A 13,869-nucleotide genomic window follows, 5' to 3' on the forward strand; every position below is an offset into this window, starting at 1 on the left:
TATTCCAACTCTTGGTTTTATTGATTCTTTCTATTGTTCTTTTGTTCTCCCATTCATTTATCTCTGTTTTAGTCTTTGTTATTTCTCTTCTTCTATTTGCTTTGAAGTTAGTTTGCTGTTCTTTCTCAAGTTCTTCCAGGTGTGCTGGTAAGTTCTTGATTTTTGCTCTTTCTTTTTTTTTTTTCCGCATGGGCAGGCACCAAGAATCGAACCTCGGTCTCTGGCATGGCAAGCGAGAACTCTGCCTGCTGAACCACTGTGTCCCGCCCTCTTGTTTTTTAATATAGGCATTTAGGGCAATAAATTTCCCTCTCAGCATACCCTTTGCTGCATCCCGTAAGTTCTGATATGTTGTATTCTCATTTTCATTCATCTCCAGATAGCTACTAATTTCTCTAATGATTTCTTCTTTGACCCACTGGTTGTTTAAGGGTGTGTTATTTAATCTCCATATATTTGTGAATGTTCTCATTCTTTGGTGGTTATTGAGATCCAGCTTCATCCCACTGTGATTAGAGAAAGTGATTTGAGTAATTTTAGTGTTTTTAAATTTATAAAGACCTGGGGCTTACAAAGCCCCAGCATATGATCTATCCTGAAAAATGTTCCATGAGCGCTAGAGAAGAATGTATATCCCTGTGCTTTGGGGTTCAATGACCTATATATATCTGTTAGGTCTAATTCATTTATCAAGTTGTTTAACTTCTCTGTTTCTTTATTGATCTTCTGTCTGGTTGTTCTATCTGTAGAGGAGAGTAGTGTACTGAAGTCTCCTACCATTATTGTTGAAACATCTATCACTCCCTTCAGTTTTGCCAATGTCTGTCTCGTACTTTGGAGCTCCTTGTTTGGGAGCATAAACATTTATGATTGTTATATCTTTTTGGTGAATTGACCCTTTAATTAGCATATAGTGTCTTTCTTTTTCTCTTATGATGTCTTTACATTTAAAGTCTATTTTGTCCAATACTAGTATAGCTAGTCCTGCTTTCTTTTGGTAACAACTTGCGTGGAAGATATTTTTCATCCTTTCACTCTCAATCTATTTGTATCCTTGTGTCTCAGATGAGTCTCTTGTAAGCAGCATATAGCTGGATTATATATCTTAATCCATTCTGGCAATCTGTATATTTTAATTGGTAAATTTAGTCTGTTAACATTCAAAGTTATTACTGAAAAGGCATTTCTTGAATCTACCATCTTATCTTTTCTATTTTATTTGTCAGATCTATATATTCTTTTCGCTCTTTCTCTTTGTATTCTTTAAATTACCCTTAGTGGTACTCTTCAATTCTGTGCCCTCCTCCAGACATCCCTCTCCTGTTTTTTTTGTTTTTTGTTTTTTGTTTTTTGTTTTTTTTCAGCTGGCAGAACTCCTTTTAGTATTTCTTGTAGGGCCAGTCTCTTGTTGACAAATTCTTTCAGGACATCCTTATCTGCGAAAACTTTAATCTCTCCCTCTGTTTTGAAGGACAGTTTGCCTGGGTACCGAATTCTTGGCTGGAAGTCTTTCTCTTTCAGGATCTTGAATATATCATACCACTCCCTTCTCACCTCCAGGGTGCTAGTTGAATAGTCTGAATTCAGTCTTACTTGGTTTCCCTTGTATGTAGCAGATTTTTTTTCTCTTGCCGCTTTCAGGATTTTCTGCTTCTCTTCACCATTTAACAGACTGATTAGTATGTGCCTTGGGGAAGCCTATTTGGATTTATTGTGTTTGGAGTTTTTTGGGCTTCTTTGACTTGTATATTTATGTCCTTTAGGAGGATTGGAAAGTTTTCCCCCATTATATGCTCAACTGTTCTTCCTAGCCCTTTTCTCCTCTCTTCTCCTTCTTGGACACCAGTGATTCTTATATTTGTGTGCATTGTTTTGTCTGTCATTTCCCTGAGTTCCTATTCAGTTTTTTCCATCTTTTTTGGCATTTGCTGTTTTGTGTCTTTGAAATCAGTAATCCTGTCCTCTATATCTCATTCTTTCTTCTGTCTCTTCCAATCTGGTGTTGTGTGCCTCTAGTATGTTTTTTATTTGGTCAACAGAGTCTTTAATCTCCGTGATATCTGCTATTTTTCCATTTATTCTTTCAAATATCACTTTATGCTCTTCTACTGTCTTCTTGATCTCCTTTTGTCATTTGTTATCCCACTTATTTTATTAAGTAGATTTGTATGAACATCTCTGATGAGTTGCTCCAATGTCTGTGTCTCCTCTGGTATTTTAATTTGGTCATTAGGCAAGGCTATATCTGTCCGCATTGTGATAAGCTTAGTGATCTTCTGCATGTAAATATCTTGACTGATTTACTTTGGGAATTGATTTCTTTCAGTAGTCTAAGGCCTTGTGTTTGTGGGATGGTTGTACAGCAGGGATCAGGGTATGGGGTGGGGCACTCAGTGCAGTGATTTGTTTCAGGGCAGGTATAGGCATAGGTTGGGGTTATTACACTGATTCTTATGAACATGGGTGCCCAGCAGCCAGATAGGATGTAGCTATGCGGGTGCACCAGTCTGGGGGCGCATATCCCTGGTGTGTGTGGGTCTAAGGCATGGGGCCATTTGTGCACATGCACAGAGCTGTGGCAGCAGGTCAGCATTATGCTTTCATGGATTGGGAACAGATGTGATCCAGCTGCACAGTCAGCACTTTCTCAGAGCTGGGATGTGTGGCTGAGGGCTGTGCACATGCGCGGTTCTAGGACTGCTGAAAAGTGCAGTTTCCAGAGCTGAATGACATGACTGGGGGCCCGTGTGCATGCATGGGCTGAGGAGTGCTGTAAACTTATGCGTACGCAGAGCTTGGGGTAGCGGGGCAGAGTGAGGCTGTGCAATGCTATGGGTGGGGGGACAGGGGTAGCCTGGGTATGGAGGTTAGTGCCTTTGACAACTGTCCCTGCTGGCAACAGCCTGCAGGGAACAGGGAGGGGGAGGTAGTGCTTGGGAGGGGTGCAGGAGAGGTGGGTTGGCTGCACTTGGGATGGGGATAGGAGGTAGATATGTGCACTGGGGGCTGGTGGGGTGCAGGTGCCTGGAGCACGGGGAATGGGAGCGGTTGATGGGGTTCAGGTGCATGGGGTATGGGGTGATTTGCCGATCATGGGGCTGCGCCGGTGAGGGTAGCACACCCAAGGAATGTGGCCTGGCTTACTTCCTAGTCCTGTGTACCTGTCCATGCACTCCCACAGGCTTCGCTGCTCTGCACCTCAGTGCCAGGCTCCAGCTTTCTGCATCTCAGTTCCTTGGCCAAGGCTCTCCCAGGTCAGTCACTCTCCTGAATTGCTATCTCATTTGCCCTCCTGTCCCTTCTCTAACTTCTCCATGGAGCAGGGCTAATCTCAAGCTACTCCATTGGGTCATCTTCCCAAAAGTCAGGGTAGGATCTTTTGATTAGGTTGTTTCCATGGAGATGTGACACACCCAACTGTGGGTGGTACCTTTTGATCAGAAGAAGATGTGACTCCACCCATTAAAAGTGGGTCTTGATTAGTTTAATGGAGTCCTTTAAAAGGGGAAATATTTGGAGAAAGCAGATGCAGACATTTGGAGAGCCGGCACAGAGACATTTGGAGATGCAGAAAGAAACCACCCTTGGGGAAGCTGCTTGAAACCAGAAGCCAGAAGAGAAAGCCAGCAGGCACTGGCATGTGCTTTGCCATGTGACAAAAAAATCCCAGAAGCTTTCAGCCTTTTTTAGTCAAGGTATCTTTTTTGGATGCCTTAGTTTGGACATTTTTATGGCCTTAGAACTGTAGGTTTATAACCTAATAAATTCCCCTTATAAAAACCAGCCCATTTCTGCCATACTGCATTTCTGACAGCTTTAATAAACTAAATAAAAACAAATTACTAAAACTACAGTGGTCAAAACAGCATGATACTTGCCTAAAGAGTGATTTATTGACCAATGTAATCAAATCAAGAGTTTAGAAATTAAGCCTCATATATATGCTCATGATATCTGACAAAGCTACCAAGTCCAGTTAACTGAGAACTGGATATCTATATGCAAAAGAAAGAAAGAGGGCCCCTATCTCACACTGTATGCAGACATTAACTCAAAATGATCATAAATCTAAGTATAATAACCAGGACCATAAATCTCCTAGAAGAAAATGTAGGGAAGCGTCTTCAAAATCTTGTGGTAATCAGTGATTTCCTAGACTTTACACCCAAAATGCCAGCAACAAAAGAAGAAATAGATCAGTGGAACCTCCTCAAAATTAAAAACATGTGTGCTTCAAAGAACTTTGTCACAAAAGTGAAAAGGCAGTCTACTCAATGGAAGAAAATATTTAGAAACCACATATCCAATAAGGGTTTAATATCCAGGATATATAAAGAAATTCTACAACTCAACAACAAAAAGACAAACAACCCAATTTTAAAATGGGCAAAAGACTTGAATACACATTTTTCCAAAGAAGAAATACAAATGGCTAAAAAGCACATGGAAAGATGTTCAGTATTAATGTTAGGAAAATACAGATCAAAACCACAATGAGATGTCATTTCACTAGAATGGCCACTTTTAAAAAAAAGAAAACATAAAAATGCAAGTGATGGAGAGGATGTGGGGAAATAAGAACCTTATTCACTGCTGATAAGAATGTGAATTGGTGCCTCAGGAAGCTACGTATAGAATTGCCATATTACCTGGCAATCCCACTGCAAAGTATATACCCAAAAGAACTAAAAGCAAGGACTCAAAGAGCTGTTTGCATGCCAATGTTTATAGAGGCATTATTCACAATTGACAAAATATAGAGACAACCCAAGTGCCCATCGACCAATGAATGGTAAACAAAGTATAGTATATCCATATGATGGAATTATTATTCAACTGTAAGAAGGAATGATGTTTTGATGCATGCAGCAATATAGATGAACCTTGAGGACATTATGTTGAGTGAAAATAAGCTAGATGCAAAAGGACATGATTAGTATATCTCACAGATATGAGCTAATTATAATAAGCAAGCTCATAGAGTTAGAATCTGTAATGTAAGTTTCAGGGAATAGAATGGGGTTTGAGAAAGGGGAGCTGATTCTTACTTTGTACAGAATTTCTATTTAGGTTGATTGTAAATGTTTGGAAATGGAGAGTGATGATACTAACACATTATTGTGAGTATAATTAGTAACAGCAGATTATGTTGATGCATGTGGTTGAAATGGGAAGTTTTGGGTAGTGTATGGTGCTAGAAGGAAAGTTAAAAGATAAACATGGGATCAGATATACAGTGAACCCCATTGCAAATGGTGGACTGTGGTTAATAGTGCAAATATAATAGTGCAAATATAGAATTATAACAAATGTATGACACTATTAGAAGGTGTTAATAATAAGGTGGTATAGGGAAAAATACACCTAATGTAAACTATATACTATAGTTAACAGTAATATTTTAATATTCTTTCTGCGATTATAACAAGGTGCCACACTAATGCAAAGTGTGTATAATAGCAGGGTATATGGGGCATTGTAATTTTTGCATGCTTTTTTGTAAAGCTACAACTTCTCTAATTAAAAAATAATAATTTACAAAAATATGCTGGTGAAAGAAGGCAGACACAAGCTACGACATGCTGTATGATTACATTTTATAAAATGTAAATATAAATAAATTTGTAGATACAGAATTAATTTAGTGGTGATTTAGGGCTGGGGAGGGATAGAGGGGTTGAGAGGTGACTGCCAAGGGGTATGTGGCTTTTCTTTTTGGGGTAGTGAAATTATCTAAAATCGATTGTGATGATAAGTGCACAACTCTGTGATTATACTAAAAGCCGTTGATTGTACACACTGGATGGATAGTGTGGTATGTGAATACATCTCAATAAAACTGCTTAAAAAAAAACAGATCTGAGAACTATGGGCAGGGAACAAAATACACTGTGATGTATTCAGTTTAGAGACACTGCTAAAAGAGGTATACAAGGCAGCTAAGCATAAGACCATGAGTGAAATGTGGCAATACTTACCATGGCATTTTGTTATATTAATTTCTACGCTGAAGCATTGCAATTCGTCCTGCTTTCTAGATGTAAACTAACTGTAAATTGACAAAAATTCTGTTCTTTGCTCCCTGATTTTGATCACAAACACTGAAATATTTCTTAGGCTTATGTTTTTTTCTCTATTGCTTTTATTATAAGAGATGAATGAGGAGTATCAACTTTGGGAAAAAAATATTCACAACCACAGTTCAAAATCATTCTAGGCTTGAGTCATCACTTACTTTCTTTTTTTTTTAAGAATAAAAAATTGAGATACAAAAAATAAAATAAAAATAAAAAACCTCTTAAAGTAAAAATAGATAATCAAATGTGTATAGATGAGTGATTTTGGATGTGTAAGGAAACATTGATCTCTCGTGTGCCACCCTCCAAAGAATTTTGAACAGTTTCTACTCTGTTTTTGTGCTCAAGCATGTGCACACGCACACACACTCATACATTTATATCTGTGTCCATCCAAGAACATTACAGATCCTACTTAAGTATATGTACATATATATCCCCTTGTAATGCAGCTCTTCAACATAAAGATCACCCTCAATTATATTTTCCATATTCAAGTTTAAAACAAAAATCAACAGAGTTAAAAAGAGCTGCACTTATCTGCTTTTACCTGGGAGAGTCTGTGTCATTAAGAAATGAGTTCAGTGGGTTTCCTTGAGCTGAAATCAGACGTGTTAGCAATAGAGGAAAATCGTTTAATGTTAGGAAGGATTCTGGATATAAGGTTCTAGTTGGCTAAGAAGAGGATTTTAAAGTTTCCCATGATTATTGTTCTGTTTAGATCAAAAAGTGCAGATAGAATTTCAGAGAGGCTGGAGAAAAAAGTCTGATGAGCTCAGGTTCGTGCAGCAGATACTATGGTATGCATCTCGCTTGGGACTCAGCAGATTTTTTTCTTTACCCCTCAAAAGGAAATTATTACACATAATAAATATATGAGGTCTTTCATTTACAGAGTACCTTAGTCCATTCATCCTGTTATGACAACCCTGTTTTACATGCTACGACATAGCTGTTTTAACAATTGAGGAGAAAGCAGCTCAGCCTTTTATCCCACCACCACTCCTTGAGGAATTGTGCCCTGGATTTAATCATTTCCGACTGGGCTTCAGAATGGACTTTCCAGTTACTTCTTTGCTTTCCCTGAAAACAGAAACAATATTTTATTGCTCATTTAGGAAACAGAGAATTCCTAAATGGCAAACATGGGATTTTGCCATCTGTATAGGATACACATTTGCTGCACACATTCTGGTCTCTGAAAGCTAGGTTTGCATCCCAAGAAAACCTCCCTGCAGCCGAACTAGCCGTGGTCACCTGCACCCACATGCCAGCCTCTTTAACTCTGCCTTGATGCTTCTATGTTTTGCCTCCTTTTCTACATCCAAATAGTAACTGAAATTACATAACTTTTCTTTTGGAAGTTAAGATACAGGTTGACTTTTTTTTACAGCATCAAAAGTTCACTGCCAGATTCTTCTGGAACACAGTTTAGCAAAGTTAGAGGAAAGACCCTAAGGAAATTTATTTCTCCTAAGATAAAAAGCCGACATTTTCAAGCTAAACAGTTGAACCTACCACAGCTAATAATGTCTACTCTCTCAACCCTCCAAAGTCTGCAGTGTTGGTTCTGTCATTTGTGCTTTTTTGGGTGGTAGCTGGGTAAAACTGACAGTTACATTGTTCAGTCTCATGTGCCTCCCAAATTAAAAGCAAACAAACAAAAAACCAGAAAAGAACAGTTATTGTAAATTACGACTTGCAGTCATGAGGTGTAGATACTGTCCCGCATGTTTTATAAACAGGTGACATTTCCCACCACCAACCACATGCCATTCAGTTTTCTGTTTGTTGCACCACTGTATAAAATGGTAGCACCGAAGTGGGACAAATGATTGTTGTACACACTTTTGAATTACCTTGCATGGTCTCATTTGAGATCATTGGTGTAAGAATCTTTGACTTTTTTTTTTTACATTTGGAAACATCAAAATAAAAATGAAAAAAAAAATAAGGTTCATTGCCAGGATTCCTGTATACAAACACCAGGCACACCCAATGCCTCTGAAATGTAATTCGATTCACAGAGTTTTAAGATCCCATATTAATTTTCGAGCCAGAGCTCTAGCAAATGAAATCTCGCTCTGCCCAGCTTGCCTAGTTACGTCAGTTCTCAGGCCCCAAAGGCTGCCATCTTCCTTTGAAAATGCCAAAATGAAATGAACAGAGGATAGCGCACCCAAAAATGTTTGTATCACTTCAGTGTCTCTTTCTTTTTTCTCCACATGTGCCCTCCAGGTGGGAGAGTTCAGAGCTCATGCTGCTGAGTGGACAGCCAACGTCACAGCCGAATTCAAGGAAACCAGGAGGCGGCTGAGCGTGGAGATTTATGACAAGTTCCAGCGCGCCACCTCCATTAAACGGAAGCTCTCGGCAGAGCTGGCCGGGAACCACAATCAAGAGCTTACTCCTTGTAGAAGGACCTTGTCAGTCAACCACCTGAGCAGCGAGAGGGATGTCTTGCCTCCCCTACTGAAGACTGAAAGTATTTATCTGAATGGTCTGACGCCACACTGTGCTGGTGAAGAGATTGCAGTTATTGAGAACATTAAATAGCTCTCCCTTTGAAGAACTTTAGGCATAGCCATAGGTGAGGACTTCCGTATGCTCTTTATGACTGTTGCTGGTAGCATTTTTTTTTTAATTGTGCATGAGTTCAAAGGGGGAAAAAAATAGATCCATCCATCATAGTCATCTACCATCAAGAGAATTTGGAACTCTGAGCCAGCACTCTCTTTTTGATGATGCTTGTTAAATGGCCCACTGTCTTCGACAAGTGGAAAACAAGCAAGGTCTGATGCCTTTTTTGTGCCCAGACTGTTTTCCTCCCTCTTTTCCTAATGTGCCACAAGGCCTCAGAATGAATTCTAATTGTTTTTGGTAATAATGTAGCTTAGAGGGATCAGTCCTTAACTTTTCAGGGTCTACCTAACTGAGCCTAGATATGGAGCAATTATGGACGACAACATTTCTTTTTGTAAATGGCAAGAAGTTCTTATGCAGCCTTTTACCTAAGAAATTTCTGCCAGTGCCTTATCTTATGAATATACAGAACCTCTCTAGCTAACGTGTGGTTTCTCCTTTCCTGCCCCATCCCTAGGCCCACCTGTGCAGTTCTTTTCCCCAGGACTCCCATTTAAATACCATACCTTGCTGGAACCTGTGTGTGAAATGACTGAAAGTGATGATGCCCAAAGAAGAAATAGATGCCAAATTAGATGGACATTGAAGCAACACTCTAAAAAACCCTAGCATTAAAGGCACTGCAGAGAAAGGAGGTGAAAAAAAAATGGCCCTTCTGAGTTTTTACTTGACTCAGGTTACCCACTGGTACAAATATACAGTGTCATTTTTACAGGCTGGTAAAATTGGCTGCTCCCAAACAGTCCCCTTTTTTCCCCCTGTCAGTTATTTGAAACTTACCATTCATTTACTGATAGCTTTGCATCTCTGTAAAGGTGGAAAAAGAAAATCCATATATATAAGGAAATCCAATGATCCGACAGAAGACTGTTAAAAATGGATATGACTGCAGGTGATTTAAAAGTTGATGTAAATTAACCATTCTGATGAAAAAAGATAGCAAACAAATGTTATGAGCATTTGCTAATAAACAATATACTGCCAGCGTATGTTTGCTTTTTGCTGTATGAGAGGCTTCCTGTAAATTTCCCCCCTAGGGTGACTTTGCCACATCAAGAGAGGGGATGCAGCTCTCAGAGCAGGGCAGGGTCAGAGCCTACTGTGGTTATTCCTCTGGGGTTGTGACTGAGTGTAAGAGCAGAAATTGAATCTAGGGTCGTTGTGACTCTGCGCATGAAAAAAAAATGCAAATTGGAGGCATAATTCATCTGTAGCATTAGAAAAAAAGCTGTTATAGCACAATTTAAATCTTGAGAGTGTTTATTATTATTATTATTATTTTAGATAGAAAAGGCTGAGAATCCTTTTTAGTTTCATTTTGTATCCTGTGAGTTTGGGGATGTTTCCAGGATTCAGAAGAAATTCAGTAAAAGCACCCAGCGGATTGCTACCTTTTCCTTTATTTTCATACTTCGGTCTGTTGTACATTGTACATATAATTTTTCAAATGCAGAAAGAAGATGATTTCCCTAAATATAATTGCAAAACTGATCTCTTTTTCTCTCTTTGTATCTGAGTGAGTGGCATTCAGATTAGCGTCTTAAAAATTCAACCCAGAATCTTAAAAAAGAATGACTAATAGATGCCTATTTTCCAAAATTTAAATTTAAGCTAGAAATGTAAATATTAAGTTAATTTGTGGAAGGTACTTTTATAAACATAAACAAGTCTCACCAAAATTTTAGAAAGTCAGGCTCTTTCAGAAAGAAAGTTACACCCATTTTCCTCAGTACCTGTTCTGAAAGTTCCTATGATGGAATGCGCCATGTATAAACTGTGAATTGTATTGACAAATAAAGTTTGTAATTAAAGTCAGCATTTTCTCAAGTCTCCTGCTTGCTGCTGAGAATCTGTGTCTGACCTTGGCTCAGTAGAATTCTAGGGTGTCTCTTTTCACTGTGAGTTTTCTGGTGGCTCCCTCACTAAACATGTTCCAGAAATATTTTTAATGCCTTCTTCCCACCCCTGTTAAAATGCGTGTGGAGTTTTCTTATTGGTGGTTATTATTCAAAAGTAAGTATCTTGAAGTTCAATTTTTAAATTTGATGTTTAAAATAGCATATAAATACAAGATGATTTCTATTAAGTTATGACATAGCTGCATCTGATTTTATCACCGTTAGACCTTGTCTTGATGCTGAAGTAGCCTTGGACACTGAAGACTAGGCTCCTAATGTTTTTTTTTTGTAAAAAAAAAATCAAATTAAACATCCTGATTATGTTGAGGCCTAAAGAAGGGAGTTGGAAGACAAATGTCTATACCCCATATTCAAATATTTGTATTTCATGCCTTGTTACTCTCTTAAATATATTTACTTATCTTTTCCTAAACACCTCAATTCTCACTAAATATCCTAAAACTCAGTAAATATCTCAACAACATCCTTAGATAGGATTGGGGGAAATCTAAGAAAAGTTATGTATTATGTCAAATAACACCACCTTTGTTCTCTCAAGGTTTTTAGTCTTTATTTCTTGTAAAGAGAACTTTGATAAAGATTTTTGATATGGTCTTGAAATTTCTAGTGAGCTTGTTTTTCCATTGGGCCAGCTGTGAGTGGTTTTGCCCTGAAGAACATTGAAAAAAAATTAAGTATTAAAACCAGCAAGGAGCAGGAACTCCCTGAGTGCCATTCTTAGTCACGGATTCTAGCAGATGTTCCACATTCCCTTATAACTACTAAATGTACGTGAATCTTTTGGAGTTCTTTCAATTTCTCACATGGATCTAAGTATTTGCCACATAGTTTGTGTCCTGCACCTTTTTTTCCTATAATATTTCACTCTTGAAATTTAAAATAAATTGAAACTTCTGAAACCAAGAGGGAATTGAATAATTTGAACTTGGCCTTCAAAAAAAAACAAAAATGAAGGAGTAGCATGATGTACTGTTTCTCAAATTCTAAGGAACATGTAACATAAGAAAGACCAAATTCCACCCATCTCCATATCAGAAATCAGAGAGTTCTTTGATTCCTGAAGCCAGAAGTTGGAAGAGACTAAGAGGAGTTTTATGTAGAATACAAAAACCAAAAAATTAGACGTTCTGAAGATTTAAGGTAGCGGTTTCTTCCTGAGAACTGGAGGTCTAGATCATCTTTTGTCTTTTCTTTTCTTTTTAAAAACATTTGCTGTTCTAGTAAAATCATAATTTATGTGTGGTTTGAGTTCCTTATTAAAGTATGAGAATAAAATTGCTTTTGAATTAAGTGAAATATCTCTATTTGAATTCTAATAACTCCATTAAAATTATGGTTCATTGTTATGTAATTTTTGCTACAGCATGAGTTTACTCAAATATCATTGTGTGAAACATCTGACCTGGCACATCTTCATGTGGTCATTTCCAAGGTAGCATGAAGTAATGTGGTTGCTTTTAATAAGGGGGGAAATTTCATGAACTCCAGGTGAGTCCTCCAACCCCACCTAATTCAAAGGTTTGTACAGCAGTTTTTTCATAGCACTCCTCACCCCCACCATGTGTCAATTACCCCTTTCTAAAAGACAGGGTTAGTTTTCAAGGACCAGTAGATTTAACTCTGCTTTTTGGCTTTTAACTTCCACTATTTCCTCACTAAACCCAAGATTTTACTATTTGTAATATTTATAAGCCATTCATTATTTTCCTAATTCTAGCATTATCAAGTATTTTCAATGTATTATGCTTGTCCTAATTTACAACTATTTTTTTTTTCTTGTCTGTTGTGCCTTCTCTAAGTATTTTGGTACATTTACCAAAAACTACCTGCCTAATCTTTCTTCTTCTTCTTTTTGTTTCCACTCTTAGATTTCTCTCAAGAGTTCCAGATCCTTCTAGCTAACTACCACTGGACATCTCCAGTTGTCTAAGACATCTCAATAAATCCAAAATCACTCTTTTATCATCTTTCCTCAAACCCAAACCTCTTCTTCTGGTGTCTCCGATTTTAGTGAATGGCACCACCATTCATTTGGTTAGATAACTCATCAGTGAAGTCATCTTCTCTCTCCCAAGTCCATATTCATTCCGTCACCAAGACCTATTGACTTGTATCCTAAGTATATTTTGAATTTTTGCTCAGCTATTACCTTAATCCAATTCACTACCATCACCATCACTCCTACTATTAAATACTAATTGCTCCTCATTGATGGCAGAGCAGTCTTTTTAATATGCAAATCTGATCTTGTCATTCTTCAGTTTTCCCTTTTTTTTTAGGAGTAAGACGAGGATCCTTCACATAGCCTACGAGGCTTTTTTTAGTCTACGTTATTCCAACCTCTCCAGACTCATCTTGTGTCACCTTCTACCTCTTTGCATTCCAGCCCACTGCTTTCTCCCTTTTCTCACAAGACTTGGCTGATATTTTTGTCTAGAATGCTTGCTCTCCTCTTGCTTCTCAAGTGTTTTCACCTAACAAACTCCTACACATCCTTCAGAACCCAGCCTTCTCTGTCTAATATTTTCTCTGGTAAGCTTTCCCTGACAAAAAGGTGCCTTTGTAATATACTCTAAAAAGCCTTATTTCTTCCTTTTAGTTTATGGTGATATTCATCACTATTCTTATTTGATTAATATTTGTCTTTTCCACTAGGATGTATTTCAGCTGTTTTTTCATACTACTTTATTCCCAGAGCCTAGCGCAGTACATATAGTAGGTACTCAATAAATATAAGATGGATGAATATAGGAGTAAAGATTAAAATGGGGGAGGGGGCTAACTGTTGTAGTCATCTGAAGTAATTTGGTGAATAAAGTTCCACAAGCTGTATTTCTCAGCTCCACAAATATTTACCAGTCTCTTTTACTGTAGTAAATGAGATACAAAGAGCAGCTATTCCTCCTGTTCACTAACAAGACAGTAGCAGTTACTTACTGTGTATGATTTTATATATAAATGCAAAACCAGTTCTTCAACTAGAATGACATGAGTTTATGTATCATTTATACTCCTGTCCTTATAAGCAAAGGTTTTTCTATTTTCATTTCCAGAGTTAACTCACAATAAATACTAATCAAGCTTTTCAGTCATTATTTGATCTTAAAACATATTAAGCATATTAGCTAAGACTGATAAATGAGTGCCTTTTATTAGTAGAAAGCTAAATGCATATTTAGTATCATTGCCAAATAAAATTCCAGTTTTTCATGCTTAAGTGTATATAAGCA

The 13,869-nt window shown here is 37.7% G+C and overlaps 1 protein-coding gene across 6 annotated transcripts in view; it reads left to right on the plus strand.

Moving 5' to 3' along the window:
- Positions 1–10,505, plus strand: part of KCNK2 (potassium two pore domain channel subfamily K member 2) — a 165,503-nt gene extending 154,998 nt beyond the window's left edge. For 5 of the 6 annotated variants that reach the window (XM_077157814.1, XM_077157813.1, XM_077157812.1 and 2 more), the window contains exon 7: positions 8,316–10,505. In XM_077157814.1, coding sequence (XP_077013929.1) covers positions 8,316–8,633 — 318 coding nt within the window. In that variant the 3' untranslated portion in view covers positions 8,634–10,505. The remainder of the gene's footprint in view (positions 1–8,315) is intronic. The other variant, XM_077157811.1, reaches the window with a different exon arrangement.
- Positions 10,506–13,869: the final 3,364 nt, after the last annotated feature.

This window comes from Tamandua tetradactyla, chromosome 4 (genome assembly GCF_023851605.1).
Source record: "Tamandua tetradactyla isolate mTamTet1 chromosome 4, mTamTet1.pri, whole genome shotgun sequence".
In the NCBI taxonomy this organism is placed as follows: domain Eukaryota; kingdom Metazoa; phylum Chordata; class Mammalia; order Pilosa; family Myrmecophagidae; genus Tamandua; species Tamandua tetradactyla.